Raw genomic sequence first — 19,318 nt, 5'->3', positions numbered from 1 at the left:
ATTATAATTTACTTATGTTATAAAAAGTTTAAAAGCATTTTGTAAATGAACAAGTCTTGTGCCTAAGTCCCTCGGTGTATATCATTTTTTTTTATAATACTGTTCTTCTTAAAATTATATTATTAGATTATTAAAGTCCTGCATAATAGATTTTGTGAATAAAGTTATTTATTAGTTATCACTGAAGTTTAAAGTTTTCATTAAGAATACTGTTTATGTTGTTTGTAGCTCAAATAATAATGCAGTAGTATGAATTGCTCACTATTAACTAAACTTGTGGTATTTATAAGTTATATTAAGTTGAAAAAGAAATGTGCAAATAGCAAAAATTCAACTTTTGCTTCAATAGAATAAGAATTTATCTTTAAATATAATATTGAGGATAATAAGAATTTATATTTTCAAACCATAATATTGAAAGAATACAATTGTATTTGCCTTTAGAAACTTAACAAAATTTAGAGCTTTGAAATAGTTTTTATTCATTTTCTTAAATAAGTAAATAAAAGATCTACCCTGTTTGATTTTTAATGTCCTAATTTTTTTTAATTACTTTTTGATACTCTACATTGTTAATTATATTTACTTAAGCAAAATTCACGTTGTTAATGACCAATAGTGGATGTTTGTGGAATGATTCATCAAAATTTTGTTACTTTTTTAGCTCTTTATGTTTTAGGGATTAAGTAAATAATTTCTTGTTTTTATTATGGGATAGGTTCTACTGGTGCTGCTGGACCAAGGCTATTTACTATTCATCTAATAGAAGCTAGTTCAGATAACCTCCCTAAAGCTCATACTTGGTAAGTAATTATCTTAATTGTTTGATTAGGAAATTAGTTTAAATCAGGGCTTAAAAAAACTCAGAAATTTTACACGTCCCCCAGGATGGCTTGTCGAACAATGTACCCGCCGTCTTTTGAAACTAACCCGTAGCTTCTAAATAAATAGAAATATAATTTTCTCTTATTTATTACAAGCATTTATATAAATTGCACAATGAATTAGTAGTTACTAGGATTGCATTATACAGTAATAAAAGAAATACTAGGTTACTAATAGTAAAACCTAGTATTTCTTTGATGAAATAATTTAAATGACAAAGGTCAAGTTATCTGGAATGTCAATTTATCCGAGGTTACTGCGTTTTTTAAATGAATCAAATATGACGTTTGCCAGTTCCCCAACCAAGCCAATGATTTACAGAGGTTTCTGCACAGAAATCCGAAAGGGGTTTTCCATTTAGGTAGATGTTCATAATTGCGTTTAACGCTTCTTGTTTAAGACCAGTACGTAATGTGTTTTTTGTAAGTTCATTGCTGAAGAGCCCCTTTCAACAGTGCTGCAGTACTCCCAGACAGAGAAAACATCAATTCCTCCATGCGCAGTATGTTGCAATATTTCTAGATTAGAAGGTCATTTTAGAAGTGAGTAGCTAGACTCTTGTTAGATAACAAAAATTAAAAATGTATCACGAACATTAACGGAAAAATGGCCCTCTGCGGGGAATTTTTGACCGCCGAGGAGGGGTGGTTTTTCGAGCCCTGGTTTAAATATTGTTTATTTGATAAATAGGCTTATTTTAATAATTAAATTCCCCTAACATTACCATTATAACTTCATTCACGAAGTTATCTGTTAAGCTCATTCTTATCTGTTAAGCTCATTCATAGAGTTTTTCAAAAAATATATTCATAGGAGAACCTCTCTATAAATATTTCAAAAAAGTTTATTTTATTAGGTTAACATAATTTGACAGTATTGATAAGTATTTCATGAATATTAATTGAAAAGGGTAAAAATGGCACAGAATATTGTGATGCTTTCATTAATAAGACAACATTTATCATAAATTTATTTATTAGCAAACAATTCTATAAATGGGGTATTTTTTTAATAATTTTGTGAAGGCAAATTCAATACTGAATGGGCGGAAGCATAGCTAAGATTTACAGTGCCTGGGGACAAACTCGATTTTTGAACCTGTTAGCAATTTGGTTCAGAGCTTAAAAGGGGTTTTTTCAGGACCATTTTATGTTATTGATGATGTGAAAATTTAAATCCTCTGCAATTGGCATTTTTAAAAATAAAAAAATTACATTGAATAAGATTTTGAAACTTTACATAATGTTTTTTAACACATCGTACTTTGATAACTTCATAAATTTTACTTTGATTCAGTTTAAAATACAACAATGTATGTTACGAATATAGCTTCAATTATACTTTTTGATTGCGTTTGGTAGAATGATATTTTTCCTGAAGACAAAAACATTTTTTAGTCTGTCGCCAATTTATTAAGGAGAAAAATTTTTAAAAGATTCTATGTGCAAATTTTTACTAGCTACTCTCTGACTGTTAAATTTTTAGGTAAATCGTATAAATATTTTAAGAAGTTATGGGGCCTGCAATAAGTAAATGAAACAAAGAATATTTAATTTTCTCATAAATTTTTCACCCCTCGGACAGATGTCTCGTCTTGCTTCACACTACCTATGCCATGGTATGGGGCAGTTTTCTGTGTATATTTGTCAAACAATTCTGTAAATAGTTCAGTTTTGAAATGGAAAATTTATTATAAGGCAGTATTTTTTATATATTTAATAAGCAATTCTAAGAGTGGGTCATTTTTTGATTTGACAAAACTTTTTGTTTCTAAAAGTGAAATGTTGCCTTCATATATTAAAAAATAAATTGGACTCTTAATTCATCGTAATTTATTTGTTCTTAAGCACTTCTAACATAAGATTTTAAATCATGAAATTTTTAATATATTCTAATGTAGCTATATTTTGTTTTTAGTTTTAACCGCATCGATATTCCTCCATACGAATCCTATGAAAAATTATATGAAAAATTAACTCAAGCTATAGAAGAAACATGTGGATTTGCTGTTGAGTGAACTCAATTGTGTGAAAATTAGGAATTCAAATCATTTCATCTTCCAAGAATGAGCCTTATATATTTATTTAAAAAATTTTGAGAACTTTGCATTTCACAGAAGGGTGTAAAAAAGAAAATGATGAATTGTTTTCGTTCAAGAATTTTAACCAAGGAACTTGAAGATGCATCTTGAAGACTCCTTTTTCTCAAAGTCACTTGGTGAAGCTTTTACTACCAGTGCTTGTAAATTGCACTGTTAGTATTTTATATATATATATATATATATAGATTATTTATAAACTTTCTTGTGTGTGGCATAAAAATTGTGTTCAAAAATATTTCTTTTTAACTCAAAGGAAGCACCATCTGACATTTTTAAGAATATTGTAGAAAAAATATAAATTAATAAATGAACTTTATTTAGGAATGCTAAAAAAATTATATTTTTTTGGCACATTAACAAATGGCTAATGTAAACATTATAATTTTTCTTTGACAAGTCAGTCTTACCTTTATTTACAGCTTATATTACATATTGTGATTCTTATAATTATAATGAAGCTCAAACATATAAAGTATGACTTAGTTTAAAATAAACTTTTTTTATTTTTATTTATTATTATTTTTATTATGAATGAAATATATTATAAAGTTAATTTTAGTCAAACTCATGTTTTTATTATTGTATTTACACCATCCAAATTAAATTTACTTTTATAATACTTATTTGCAAAACATTAGTTTGTTAGAAGCTTTTTATATTACAATAATTTTGAAAAGATACGGAAAGACATATAACTTTCCTTACATTTTAATCAATAAATTTATTTAATTTAAACTTTTTACTCATGAACTTGCTTTTAATGCTCAGCACATAAAATAGAAAAAAAGTAATAAAAATTGTTTTATACAAAGAGTTAAAGGAGAGGAAAGTTTGCACTTTTTTTAAAATACATACATTTATCTCTTGACCTATATGAGCTGCCTTTCTCCACGTGTTATCAGAATAAAAAACACGATTTCATTTACCAATTGTCAACAATTACTGAACTTTTAAAAGCCTACTATGCAGTGGCCTTCACACTTCAATTGCCTTTGGTGTTGCTAAGGTCTATGCGTAAATAAATATCTGTTATACAGTGCATTGCTTTCATGGAAAACTTTACATTAGTGGAAAAAATAATCAAAATATTTTTTCAGTTGCATATATTGTACAAAGATTGCTAGATTTTTGATATTAAGCTCCAAAAAAAAATTTATTCCTTTTCTTTCTATCATCCTGAAATAACTGTAATGTAACATCAAAAATTATCAATAAAAAATATTTTATGTATTTAAGGATGTGTGTAAATTCAATTTTAAAAATGGCTTAAGATAAATTGGGCTTGTAATTTTTGTTTTGTTATTTATTTTAACATATGCTCTGCAAATATTTTAAAATTATTAGCATTTTTTTTTCTAATAAATTTTTTATTATTAATAAGATTTATTATGTAGATATTTATTTATATTGTAGAAATTTTGTCTTTACATGTGTAATTGAAAATGCTTCAAATATTACAGATATTTATAAAATTTTCTCAGATTGAAATGAGTTGTGAAAATTTTGTTGCATTGTTAAAATTATGCTTTTGAGCAAAAGGTAAAATTTGTAACAACATTTTCCAAATTGTTTTGGTTTGCCTGTTTTCACGATAAATTTTATGATTTTAGTGGAATTTTCATAATCTAATATTTTAGATTACTAAATTTTATTTGAACCAATATCTTAAGAAGGGTTCAATCGCTGTTTGTTGTTTCAAAATGACTTAGTTCTGAAAAGGGGTATCTGTAAATTTTCAACCATTTCTTGTTACTCAGAAGTTCAACCATACTCATAAAAACTTAATGGATATTATTTTTTCTCTTCTTACTAATATACACAATTTCAACTTATGAGCTTTAAAATAATTGTAAAACATATCTTTAATTTGTTTCTTAGTTTTATCTTTGATGAATTTGTATACTCATATTTATAGTTTTAGCTATTGGAAAAAAATACTCAAAGTAGTTTTTAATATTTTCATAATATACTCATGTTTGATCACACGTATCTTAACTTCCTAATACATTTTTATTTATTGATATTTGTATATAGTAATCATTTCTGAGTAAAATTAAATTAATGTATAAACTCAAAAAATGTTAAGCTGGTGCTTCTTTTTTTTATGTATCTATTTTTTATCAGTAAAATAGTAAATTTTGTGTTGAATTATTTTATAAATAAAAGTTAATTTTAAAAAAGAATGTATATCATTTTAACATTCAAGATATTTAAAATTTGCTTCCATTAAAGACTGATGTTCAGATGTTTTTATCTTCGTCTCTTATGAATGTTTTAGTAAATAAGACTAAACAATCAATGTTGCAAAGTGTGATTCTTACAACCAAGTCACTATCATTAAATAGAGAAATCATGTACATAAAATATTTTTTATTTTTAAGGGTGTACATTTTTCTTTTTATTTGTCTTCAATGTAGAAATAGCTTGAGCTTAAAAAGAAACACAATTATAAAATATTTGCAGTTACATAGTGTTAGTTGACAATATTTTTGTAATAGATGTTATTTTAGCAACCCCACTTCTTGAAAACTAGAAAGAAAAAAAATAGATATGTTTTGAATTTACTATTCTACATATTTTTCCTAGCAGTAACTTCCAAGGTTTACTATTCTGCACATTTATGCATTTTATTTTAAAATTAATTTTTAGAAAAACTTATCTCAAAATAGTATTTCTTATAGAATCTTTTTCAACCATTCTTAATTGTGAGTTAATGAGCAATATAAGTTTATTGAATATTTTTTAAATATATTAATATTGAAATAATTGATATATAAAATATATTGATATTACAAGGTGCGTAGCGTTTGTAAAAAGTACTTTAAGGTGCTTTTTTGGGCATTCCGTTTTTAAAAGCTTTTAAAGGTGCTTTTTTCAGCTGGCGTTTTTAAAAAGTGCTTTTTTTTCGGAATAATTTTTTTTCTCCTTCAGTGATATTTGGTGGATCCCATGCATTTCACGAAAAATGTGGAGTTTGCTATGTAATCATTCACGCGGACTTCATGTCGTACCCATGTTATGACTTGCGCATGCGCACACGCTTGAAACCGAAACCCGAGTGCTCCAATTCAGATAGAGAATATCAGATCTTTATGAAATGTTTTTCTTTTTAATTTATTTTAATTTTGTTCTTGTTTATTTTATTTTACTTCTAACACTTTTTTTGACGTAGGGGGTAAGGGTACTTTTGTTCTGAGTTCAGGGTCAAGTTGAATTCACTTTATTCACTCAATTTTTTGCCCGTTTCTTTTTGGGTTTTTTTAACTCTAAAATTGTTTATAAAAAGTTTTGTTTTTCAAAAATATCATTGATTGATTATAAATTTCTTGAGTGCTTGAAAATTTTTGTAAAGTGCTTGAAAAGTTTTTAAAAAGTGCTTATTTTTGATTCAAAGATTTGGCTACGCACCCTGTATTAATATTGAAGTATATTTAAAAGAAATTACCAAAAAATGATAAATTTTTTTAAGCTTTAATAAAAGTAACTATTTGAAATCAGTTCAGAAAATTGATAATAAATAAAATATTGATTTTTTAAAGTAAATTCTTTACTAAATACAGTAGAGTATAGGGCAAAATTAGGAATTTTGCTGGTTACCGATTACAGCATTCTAACAGTGGTCACTTTTTTAAAAAAACAAAAAATGGAAATTTTGAACTAAAAAAACTAAATATTAATAGTGTAAGGCATTTCCTTTGAAGAATTTCTCACGATAAGGTAAACATTACAAGCTTTATTTATAAAATAAAGGAAAATTTTAAGAAATAAGCATGAAGTAAAATTATTTTCAGACTGCTATGAAACATTCATAATAATTCCATATTTATTTAAGAAAATAAAATGTATGTGGGGACATTCTCGACAAAGAATAAAGTGATAACCGACAAACAACTTTTTAATCCCTATTTGTTATATTTCTTGCCCCTTAGGAAACATTATTTTTTACCTTTACAGTAAAGGGCCCTTTTATTCGATGGTAATTATCTAATGTGATTGATCAAAGGTCATGTGTTCTCCCAAAAAAAATTTATTACTAAAGTTCAGCTTCATATTCTATAAAAAGTATTAAAATTTGCTTTTTTTTTTTTTCTTTGTGGTCCATTGGTAAAACTTTTGATAATGAGGTGTAACTAAATTTTATTAGTTATGAGGTGTTATAAAATATTTTTAGAAAAAGCAAGAGAGAGGTGCTTTTATTACATCAAAATTAAAATATTGAAAGTAGAAACAGAAACATACAGATATTATTTTATAACCGTCGTTGAACAACCAACCCCAATTTCAGTTTACGACTACCAATATTAAATTCCGTAGCTTTGCAATTTTGAACCCAATCCAGAAGACAAGGGAACTCCTGGATCCATACCCCCCATAAGTATCTATTTGTTATGGGATCTTGGAGGACTTAGTGACCCCAACAGATTCAATGAGCACCAATCACCATTTAATACATTCATGGATTCAAACGCCCGTTCTCACAACTAACTGTTTCTCTTACTGGTTAAATTTTTATTTTGCATATTTTTGTTGAACATAACCCCATAAAATTTTTAAATATAAAACACCAAAATTATGTACAATATTTTGTCATATTTTTAAAATAAAATATCTACATTTTCTTGTATCTTGTCTATTTTTTACAACAAAGTCTATTACAAAATTTTTTTAACTGTGCCAAATTCAATACTGACTGCTACTTCAATCTTAATTATATAATATTGTCTTGCTAACACTTTTAGTTAATAAAATTTTTTTTTATTAAAAAAAAACTTCATTAAAAATTTTTTTGTTTTGTTTTTCCTTGTGAATAATTTATTAATCCTTAGTTGACATATTCTTTATTTTCTATAAAATGTGTATGTGATATGCTTCCAACTACTGTGTATTTGAAATATTTTTTGTATTTTAATGTATTTAAGTAAAACGTGAATGTATGGATATCTTTGAAAGATATGTGTATTTTATGTTGTCTGCATGTTACGTTATTTTTTTGTAGATTTATTTTAGATACATCCATAATTTGACGTTACAATTACTTGTTCTATGATTTATATATTTCAATTACCTGGCTTCAGTTATATATATTTTTTTATTATTAAATTAATGAATATTTTTGCTATTATGGTTAAACATTTTTTTAGGATTCAAACAGTCTGCAAAAATATTAATTTTACAATAGAAATTCTTATTTAGTTATATTTCAGTCTTAAAAATGCCATATAATGAAATTTGAATGTATATTTCTAATAACTAATTTATATTGATAATAATGTGTCTTTAATGCCTCTAAAAATTAATTTATGAGGAAATATCATTACTGCTTGTTACTTTTTCCACGAACTATATGGGCCCTGTTTTAAATATATTTCTCAAATAGTTAGAAACTAGTTTCTTCATGTGAAATATAAAAGTAATGTAGTTTTTTTTTTAGTGTAAACTGTAATTCTTGTTCATATTGTTGAAATATTGAGAAAAAAAAAACGTTATAGAACTTAGCATTATAATTTTGTTACACATTATTAAATATAATTTTAAAATATATTAACTTCCCCACTATTATTTTCTTAAATTCCTGCTGTTTGAGATTTAAGTAACGGTAATAATATGAATATAGATTATTTTTCTGATTTTAGCCAATATTTTTATTTTGAAAATTCAATTATACACTTAGATAATACAAGTATATATTAAGGTCTTAACATTTTCCCCATATCTCTGTAAGTATTTTTTTCATTATTAATATGAGTTATGGTGACTAGAAATGTGTCAGTCAGTGCATCATGATTTTTTCAGATTAACTATTTCTTCTCATTGAATAATAAATGATGAAACATTGGAGAAATGCAAGAAAAAAAGATATGTGAACTTTAACAAATACGTAGGGAACCGATTATCCGGAACGATTGGGACCATCGATATTCCGAATAACTGATTTTTCCGGTTTTCTGAATCGTTACAAAAAGCCGTTTTTTTTTTTAATAGTTAAACCCAACTAAAAAAAAAAAAAATTGGAAATAATCTTAAAAAGAAGAAAAAACGATGAAGTAATACACTAATGATTATTTCCAAAATGATGGTAAGGTAAACATCTTTCAAAAAAGAACGAAAAATCCTAAAATCTTATGAGGAAAAAAAAAAAATTTTTTTTTAAAATGACGGGAAAACTAATCGAATTTCGTTCCGGTTTTTTGATTTCCGGATAACGGGTTCTGTACTGTAATAAGAAAAAATTATATCATAAGTATCATCACTTTAACAGATTCAGCATCTTGCATCTGTTAGGCAACCTAATATTTTTTTGCATTCCCTTGACCATTCTTTTTAGGTGTAGAAATATAGGGTAAGGAGACACCCTAGTTATCTTCTTTCCTTTAATTTTTGTAAAAAATATTTATAATTTTGAGTAACATAATAATTTTTGTGCTTAGAGTTGTATAATGGATTTTACGCTAATTCTCTTCATTCAATCATATACAAGCTATTAAATTATCTCACCTCTTGATTTTTAACAGGAATTTTGCCTGTTAAAAATCAAGATCACCTCTTGATCTTTATGGGCAATTTTGCATGTAGAAATTTACAATTTTATTTGCCTTTTTTTCTAAATAGAAACACAGATCATCTCAAAATTTTTAATTGGGAAATAATATATTGCATCTGTTAAAAAAAAATTCCCTGATTTAGGAAAATGTTGAGCGTTAAAAATTCTGAAAAAATGTGTGCAAATTATTGAAGTCTTTTTACCACATATTTGATCAATGAAAACAATTTTTTTTTCAATAACACATTAATGTACAGAATTGCTGCTATAATTAATATTGTTAAATTTTTCTCTGTAAGTTGATGTTTCAGATTGTTTTGTTATTTATAATACTTTGTTCATAAATATTAAAACAGACATAGGAAAGAATTGTGTTCTGTTTTGATTTTATGACACATTCGACCTCATATTTTTGGGGTTAAAAATATTACTTGAGAAATTGTATCTAAACTGCAACACTTTAAATTGTAGCAGTATTTTTTGAGTAAGAACTTCATTTATGTCATTAAAAAAAATTCATTTTTAAATTTATGAATATTTTCCTTTATATTCTATAAATGTAATTAAATGTTATGCTGTAAAAAATATCCCAAAAAATAATTTATCTTAAATACTTGAAATAACTAAAATAGTAAAATAATTTTACATTGCTTTCATACATAAAATTTTATTTTCTGCATAAGTGTAAGTTGGAATGTATAATAAAACATCTGTTAACTTTATTATTTTTTAAATACGTTGCATCTAAAAAATGTGAATTTAAAATACTATAAAGAAGAAAAAAATCAAGGAGGGATAACAGATGCTCCAGACTGATCCTATAACGAATTTTTATTGAACTCAGAGCTTCTAGAATATAAGTGTTAACTTTTCGCAGACAATTATTCTTACTTTTCTCAGTTTTTAAGCATTGTTTAAGACAAAGTATATGCAGTAGCTTCAATGAAGAATAAGAAAAACCTCTAATATGCTTAGAAAACTTATAATTAACAGAGTGACAAAAATTAAAGCTCGAGTATAAATAAATCTAGACAGTCCAACTTGAGAAGTTGGCAAAAAAAAAAAAAAAAAATNAAAACTTAAGCTAAGATAAAAAAAAAAAAAAAAAAAAACTAAATTTAAGTCGCCTGCATTAAAAAGCCAACCTATGAAAAAGTACATTGCATTTATCAGGGAGTCTGAATGGAAAAAAAGTTAAAATTTATGTTGTCTACCCAATAAGATTTCTTGCAATTTTGCAAAATTATGAATTTTATGGATTCTATTAAATTTTGCTAATGAATCCCCTTTCAATTTAATGAAATATTTAAAGTAGTTCACATGTAAAGTTTTTCGAATGAAATGTAAAGCATGTACCATTTAAGCTTGATTAAAATTTAGTCTCTTTTTTTTTCCTTTTCTTTACTATGCACTGACCAGTTTTTAAATAGTAAATGTTATGTCTGTTACCTTTACAGATATTTAAATATTTTTATCTCGTACAGAGTGTATCCTAAGTCTTAGTGATGTTAATACCACATTTTAATTTTTTATTGGTTAACAAACTACGTCCAATTGCATATCTCTTCAGCTCACAGAACTGCCTGCCAATAGATGCTGTTATCTGTTTAACTTAATGTACATTGAAGAATTTAAGAAATAACATTCAATTGGCAATAACAGAACATTTAACTCTTTGACTTGTACAATTGTTTGGTTATATAAAATGTATATATAGGATGCAGTGGTCAAAGAGCTAAAAATTTCTGGAAATTAAAAAAAAAATATTGAAATCATTGTGTTGTGTATATTAAAATGTTTGTATTATATAACTAAACTATTCTGATTGAAATAAAAAGTTATTTGTAAAAAATAGTTTTGCCACTCTTTGTTCCATCCAGCAGATACAAAGCTTGTGAAATACTTTTTTTAAACAAAATAGGGAATTGATGATTAAGTTTGCACAAGTAACAAATGCTTTATCTGCAGTGCTGTTTCAGCCAAAGAAAGAAGTTTTATTAATACTTAGCTTTTTAATTAACTCTGACGAAATCAATTTGTACACTTGAATTGAACATAGAATTCAATGGCACAAGAATTTTCAGCTATACTTTAACTAGATATTTCTTCAAAACTTAACTAGATGACTTTTAGTGCAAATTGAAGGTTCTAAATTTACTGTTTTGTTCATTAGTTCAAAAACTAATAATTTATTTTACATAAGTTTAGCATAAAATTGAAACTTATTGAGCAAGTTGAAGTAATTTTTATAGTTTAGAAGTAATATTTTTTTAATGAAGTTACTCAGTTAAAAAAGATAAGCATTTAAAAAATCAAAGATAAGGCTCGGATGGACAAAACTACAGTTTAGGGATTGTTTTTGCAACATCCGAATCACACAGTGTGAATGCATTTCGCTAATCAAGTTAGCAATACTCTTTGTTTTTTCTAGATTGAGAACATGATTGGTACATTGTAATTCATTTTATTTTATAACCGTCACTGAACAGCCGACTCAAATTTACGACTACTAATGTTCAACACTGTAGCCTTGTAATTTTGAATTCAATCCAGAAGACAAGGGAACTCCAGGATGAAGTGTTCGGAGAAATTTGCCTTCCTGGAGGACTTTTTGATGAAACTAACCCGCATTTGCATTACACGGAGAGGAAGATCTCACACGGTTAGCCTGATGGCAAAGGGACTCTAACCCATGATCAGTCTACCACTGAGGATATTTTACGTCAGTGCAAACTGGATACGGAATTCGTATCAACAAGTTATAGCTGGGATTCGAACCCAGTTTACCTTATTGGGAGGCGAACGCTCTATTGTAATTCATTGACAGTTACACATGCTGTACTTTATAAGCAGTACCTTCATTCCGACTAACATATTTATCCAATGATAAAAACCTCAATTGATTTGGCCACAACAAACCAGATATGTGTGGAAGTCCCACTATTTACCCACAATGCAATTAAGATATATAATTCTATTTCATTATGACAAAAATTCTATTTCATTTTAACAAAACTTCAGTCAGTCAGTAAAACCATAAGAAAGAAACAATTTTTCTATTTTTTATTCAATAATGTCTGAAATGATACAGTGTTTTGTCAATCACATTTATAAAATGATTTCAGATCTAAAATCAGTAGAAAATCGAGTATAACAAAAGTAAAACACATAGCCTTACTATCTTGCGTGACCATAAATGTTGATAACTATACACATTTTAAAACTATTTCTTAAAAAAATAATTACTTGTACATTTTTGATTTATTTTACTTAAAGTCAGAATGAGGATAAGTAGATTATCCACAATTGGGTTCATTAAACTTCTCTAACTTAAAATACTTATAAACACATTGAATGAAGTTACATGCACAGAAAAAACTTGACAAGCACTATAATTAGTAGCTTTTATTTTGAGATAAGAAATCTATAAATTAATGTTTTAAAAATCTTTTTCTCTTATTTAAATTAATGTAAAAATTTACAATTTTAATGCAACATAGATTCCTATGTGGCTCATTTATATGGTTATAAAAATTTTGTATTCTAATATATAAATGAAAGCTCCCCCCCCCCNCCCCCCCCCCCCCCTTCCTCAATACCTCGTGTTATTTGAATTCCAACACCACCGGAGGTGCAATCTTTACACATTAAAGTCCCTTAAAGGATTTTCACTTGGTTGCCCTCCAATGCGACAAAAGGGGCTGTAGATTATTGTAGCATTAGCAGATTTTAGACATAAAAAAAAAGCTGAAAAAATTAAAACATTTTCTACTTTTATTAAAGAAAAGAATAATTTTCTTTTCTGACACCAAAAAAAAAAAAAATTTATTTTAAAAAATCCTAGTTTTTTGTTTGCATATGTTTACGTAGGAATTTATTTTATTTTTTTAAAGATATTGTGTAAAACTTAAAAGCATAAATTTTTTAAGCACAATTTTTAACGAACTTATACATGCAAATTTTGCTATTGCTGTTTATCTGCATACACCTAAGTTTACTCTTGTCTGACTGCTTCGCATTGCAGGCAAATTTGATTTCATGAGTACTAAGCTGGTACTCATGAAATCAAATTTGCCTGCAAATTTGCTCTCGAGGCTCTCTTGACTCAGTAAATTCTGTTACCAAAAACCTTCAGTGTTCATGTTTAAAATCATAAAAATAACAAGTGAATAATGCAATAACAGTAGTAGATGCTTAATATAAGGATAAAATATGTATATATATATATATATGCATAAAACACACAGTATCAGAAATATACAGTATTAACCAATACCAGTACCTAGTACAGTAATTTTGTGCAACAAATAAAAATTATTTAAATGTCCTAAGAATTCCAGAACATCTATGCTTCTTAGAAGATTTCCAGATTCATACCTAAAGCAGGTATTAGTTTATACAAGAACACACAGTTTTAATTTATTTATTTTTTGGATAATGGGCTGCATAAATTTGAATATATCCTAAAAATAAAGTTGTGATTGTTAAATGCAAGTTGTATTTAATTTCTATTTTAAATAAATATTGACTTGCATACATTTAACAAATTTCCTTATCAGGTATTCCTTTCCTTAACTTACAATATTATTTATCCAAATAAATAACAAATTAGGGTTCAAAATAATTCAATACAACAGTAACAAGACTATTTAAATTTTAAAAACAGATATTTTTTTGCACTCCAGAAATATAGTTATAGATAGCGTTATTTCTTAATAAAATAAAATTTTAACTATAATTGTTGGTCTATTAATGACTTACTCTCTCAATATATAGTAGAACCTCTTCCATTCAAATACTTCTATTAACCAAGTCGATTCTAAAAAGTTTTTTTTCCCGCACATGTTTTTTTTCTCATTATCACTACGATTTTCTGAAAGTAACAAAAATGTCTTGTTGGTTGCTTGGATTTGTCAACATAAATCAGTAATTTTTATCTGTATTTTGATTGTTACTAAGGTATTTTGGTATGGCCATTAAGGTTTTCACTTTCGTTAAAACGAAGGTGTTATGTTGTCTGTGCAATAAAAATATAATATAATATTGTGCAAATGGAATTAGTAGAAATCCTTAGAAAGGAATATAAACAAAGTAAATAAACTTTGAAAATCAATTAAATCAGCAAGCGATTCAGATTTAGATGGTGTTTTGTACAAATGGATGATAATTAAAAAATTAAAAAAAAACATTTTGCTATTTAGAGCTATAGTGCAAGTGAATATGCATGTCATTAAATGGCTATAATAAAATTAAATACTATGCATGTAGCACTATTATTCAAAAATATTCACAATTTACAGTGTTAATTGATGAAAATAAATTTAAAAACAAACAATTATTTCTTATTCATTGTAAGTAGGTCTGGTCCTAACTGATTTGGATAATTAAGGTCTAGATGTAAGATGTTTATCTTAAGTTTCGTGTCTTCATGTGAGTTTAAAGTACTTATAAAATATATTCTTAAGTACATATTTTTAAACTTGAACTACTTCAATTCTCAATACCTCATTTTATACACAGTATACCATTAGTATAAATAATCATAAAAATTTTAACAAATAATAACACTCAAAATACTGAAACAGATAATAATAACCAGAGTTCTCCCTAGGAATAAAAAAGGTCAGGGCGCTGCCTCTCAGAAAAGGGCATTATAAGTTTTGAAAGGGCACTCATTCAACACCGTAAAAATTTATCACAATGTGTAATAACTGAATCTGATTCTCAACTATTTTTAAATTGCCCTCTTATAATATTCTAAGTCCTCTTATACTATGCTAAGTTCTTATACTATTCTAAGTGCATTTCAAAAAACAATTCTCTCTCAATATCAGATTAAGAGAAAAATTTATAGCTTATAAAAATAATTAAAGGCATGCTAATAGACAATCTCTCAGTATTAACTTTTTTCAACAAAAAAAAAAATTATTAATGTATAAAGAACTTGAAAGATGTTTATATTAATTTAATCTGAAAATTATAAGAAAATCAACATTTTAAGTTGATATCCCTCCCCCTGAAAAAAGATACTTATAAAAATTTAACTAGTTGAGAATAATCATAACAAAGTAAATATTTGTAATAATAATCAAAATTAATTTTATCAACACAGATAATTTTACCAGCGTGCAATTATTATTTAAACAGAGATTTTTTTGTTGTTAAAAATGGAATACAAGTTGAGAATAATCCTAACAAAGTAAATGTTTGTAATAATAATCAAAATTAATTCTATCAACACATATAATTTTACCAGTGCACAATTATTATTTAAACAGTGGATTTTTTTGTTGTTAAAAATGGAATATGAATAAAAAGGCAGTGTTTTTAATTTTAAAGGATGGCGGCTTATTTTTACAAACAGGACAAAGAGGGCACATTTATAGGCATCAGAGAGCAGGCACAGGGGACCGCCCTTCTAAAATCACTTCGGGAGACCACTGGATTAACCACACCAATATAAATATAACAGGGGTCTGTCTAGGTTTTTTTTAAGAGGTACTTTTATTGTAAAAATTTAGACATAATTTGTGAAAATTAAACTAAAAAATCAACTCATAAATAAGGTAAAGTGAGAAAATATTTTCAAAAACTGTCACAATAAAAATTATTTAACGGGTAAATTTCTATATATTTTTCCGTATATATTCAAAAACAACTTTGCTATTGCAAAGTTTAGGGCTGAAAATTTTATCCAAATTTAAAATCCTATTGTGCATAGTTAAATTTCAATCTGAATTTAACAAAATAATGCATTTAACAGTACTAGCTCTAAGAGTTATTTTCATTATGATAGGGGCGCACAACCTGCGGCCCGCGGGCCAAATGCGGCCCTTCGACTACTGAAGTGCGGCCCGCGAGAGCTTCTAAACACAATAAAAAATTTTTTAAAAAAAATAACAATTTTTAATCGCACTTTTAAGTCATCACGTTTTGACACAATCAATTTTAACAGATTCTTTAGTAAATGTACGTTTAACGCGCTTCCTTGAAGCCGAATTTATCGTAAATATAAATGATTTGTTTTAAACAGTTATTTCCGCTTTTCTACGTGATTTTGAAAATTCCTAATTTTTATTATGACGCGAGTTTCAGATCGCAAATTTAAATAATCACTTTTTGTGCACTTTATTTGTGACGATTTCATCTTCAATCTAAGTGATTTTTTGCAATTCTTTCTTATTTTTCAAAAATTTTTCTCGGTAGTTATTGCTATGCGTTCCCACATATTATAAAAAATTCCAATTATTCTGTTATGACATGCAAATTTTAAATCATGCATTTGACGCGCTTTATTCGTTCTGAGTTCAGCATAAATATATTTTTTCCTAATTATTTCTATACTTTTCCTCGTGATTTTGACGATCCCGTTATTTAACTNACCTGCGGTGCAAGTGGCCCTTCACTCAAAAAGGTTGTGCACCCCTACATTATGAGAACATTTTAAAGTTATTTTGTGAAACTACTGTTCTTAAAGTAAAATTTGTGAAGGTATCGCTAAACGGTAGTAAATTTGCCCTGAACAGACCCCTGATTAATTTTCAGATTTGTCAATTTACTAGTTAACCTAACAACTAATAAAATGTAAATAAATGAAAATATATCAAATACTAAATGCAGATAAAAACCAATTTCAATACATTAAAACTAATATCAAAGAACTAAAACAAAAAAATTAATAAAATGCTTCTGCAGGTAACGAAAGCAGATTATGACGATTATAAGTTCTACTTTCATAAGCAAAGCTGGATCTTCGATGAACCTGAGGTTTTCTAGACATGCTTTCAAGCATTGAGAATCTTCTACTGATAGGTTTAGCACAGTTGCGATCTGAGGAAACTGAGAGAATGGGCGGCAATTCAGGATACGGAAGAGGGACTTCGTCAGATGGACGAGGATTAATTATACAAGGTTTAGCTCTATATAAAGTTCTAGGTGGTATTCTAGAGTACTGTTGATGGCACATGCTTCGAGAAGATAACCGTGATTTGATTTCACGTCTCCTTTCTCCACGATCTTGAACAGATCTAGATCTCAACACCTTACATCTTGGGGTATCAACATCTCTATGATACTGTTTAGGCTCCTGTTTATTAATATGAGAATCGCTTATATTTGATTGGCAAGGATTATAAGTAGGACGGGATCGCTTACGAGAAGATCCAAGAGCTACATCAACGTCAGCCATGACACTCGACAAACTCTCTGAGAGTAGTTTATTTTCTTCTCTCAGGCGTTTGTTAGCCTTTTCCAATTTTCTGATTTCATTTAAAGACCAGCTTATATCAGAACTGTGAGCCCAAGACCTATCTTGTTCTTGCGAATCACCTCCAACACTTCTGCGAAAAGTCTTCCCTCTGAGAAGTTTGCATACAAAACTGTTGGGATCTTTAAGGACTGATCTGCTGCGAAAAGACTCCTCATGTGGGGTATTATACTTTCCACAATATTGTCTTTTTTTTATAGCTTTAATCATTCGTACTCTTTCTGGTATGTCAGAATCGTTTTCTTCATTCTCGTAATCAATCGAAATTCCATTACTAAATGAGTCGTACTTGGAAGACCTGGTACTAGAGAACCTCAAATCAAAATTTGTATTTTCATATTGTGGAGGTGTTTGCCTTGCACTCTTAAAATAACTTTCTCTAGAAGATACATTTTTAAATTTTGGACTCTCCCCTTTAATCACATTATGAACTACAGCAATCATTTTTCGGACTTTACTCAGCTTAGAAGATTTGCTTTCATCTAGCTGTTGCTGTTTAAATGGAAATTTAGACGACTGTAACATATTTTTAGCTTTTATAATACCTCTTTTTTTACCCATTTCAATGGTTGGCTTTCGTTTCCAAGGTGACATAAAAGCATTATATTTAGATTCTCTGGCAGGCACTTCGGCTTTAACATTTTTACTGTGCTTTTCCTTGCCTTCTAACTGAGCTGAGTTTTTACCAGCAATTACTTTAACTGCTTCGGCTGATAAAGAAGGACTCTTTCTTTTAAGGGAATTAAATCGCGATAACTTTATTTCTGTAATTTTGGTAAAATTAAATGTCCGTGTACTTTTAGATGGAGAGCTACGATTGTGTTCTAGTTCAGTAGAATCTTCATCGTCGATTTCCATTTCGGAAGAGGATGATATTTCAGAACTACTCAGTGGATCAAGCGCATCACTAGAAACATCCAGGTTCATCGCATTGCTAGTGGATGTGGATTCAAAATTTTCAATATCAACAATTTCATTTTCGGAAGAATTCTGAGGAATTTCATTATTCACTAAACTTCCAATTCGTGTTTGTAAAGGTATGGGGGACATTTGCTCACGAAGAAAGTTTTTTAATAAAACTTTTCGTCTTAGATCATAAGGAGGTCGAGTTTTATTAACCCGACGAGGTCGATTGTTTTCTTCCATTTTTTTTAAAAAATTACGATATCACTAAACTATAATTATGTTATAAAAGTAAGATAAATAAAAGAAATCAATTATATAGCATTTTGAATAGCTAAATAAAATTTTATAATACGATGCAACAGTAACTTAAAATGTCAACATCAACAACAGCTTGCCTTTACGCTTCACTTCCTTCCTCCTCCCCTCTGCCACAACTCGAATGCTCCAATCAAACCCTTGTATCATCGCGTAATCAACTGCGTGAAGCCAGTGAATTCGACAGCTTTTAAAAGTGTTTGTTCGTAAATTTCACAAATTGCTCTTAATATAAACTGAAACGGTTTGAAACAAATAAACAATTATATTATTCGAACAGGCAAACTTTTAAGTTATAATTTCA

The 19,318-nt window shown here is 27.6% G+C and overlaps 2 protein-coding genes across 2 annotated transcripts in view; one reads left to right on the top strand and one right to left on the bottom strand.

Moving 5' to 3' along the window:
- The window catches only part of LOC107438073 (SMAD specific E3 ubiquitin protein ligase), a 72,709-nt gene extending 69,611 nt beyond the window's left edge, over positions 1-3,098 (top strand). Inside the window, exons 16-17 of the mRNA XM_016050243.4 lie at positions 719-803; positions 2,803-3,098. Of these exons, the coding sequence (XP_015905729.1) occupies positions 719-803; positions 2,803-2,902 (185 nt within the window). The 3' untranslated portion in view covers positions 2,903-3,098. The remainder of the gene's footprint in view (positions 1-718; positions 804-2,802) is intronic.
- Positions 3,099-16,955: 13,857 nt separating this feature from the next.
- LOC139426453 (uncharacterized) lies at positions 16,956-19,130 on the bottom strand. The gene has a single exon (XM_071185364.1). It carries the CDS (start codon positions 18,937-18,939, stop codon positions 17,203-17,205), a length of 1,737 nt encoding a protein of 578 aa, XP_071041465.1. The 5' UTR covers positions 18,940-19,130; the 3' UTR covers positions 16,956-17,202.
- Between the last annotated feature and the right edge of the window lie 188 nt (positions 19,131-19,318).

This window comes from Parasteatoda tepidariorum, chromosome 9, assembly GCF_043381705.1.
Source record: "Parasteatoda tepidariorum isolate YZ-2023 chromosome 9, CAS_Ptep_4.0, whole genome shotgun sequence".
In the NCBI taxonomy this organism is placed as follows: domain Eukaryota; kingdom Metazoa; phylum Arthropoda; class Arachnida; order Araneae; family Theridiidae; genus Parasteatoda; species Parasteatoda tepidariorum.
This window is presented reverse-complemented; position numbering and strand designations above follow the sequence as displayed.

Excerpts from the sequence above, each read along its gene's own strand:
- LOC139426453 (XM_071185364.1), bottom strand. The coding sequence starts at position 18,939 with ATGGAAGAAAACAATCGACCTCGTCGGGTTAATAAAACTCGACCTCCT.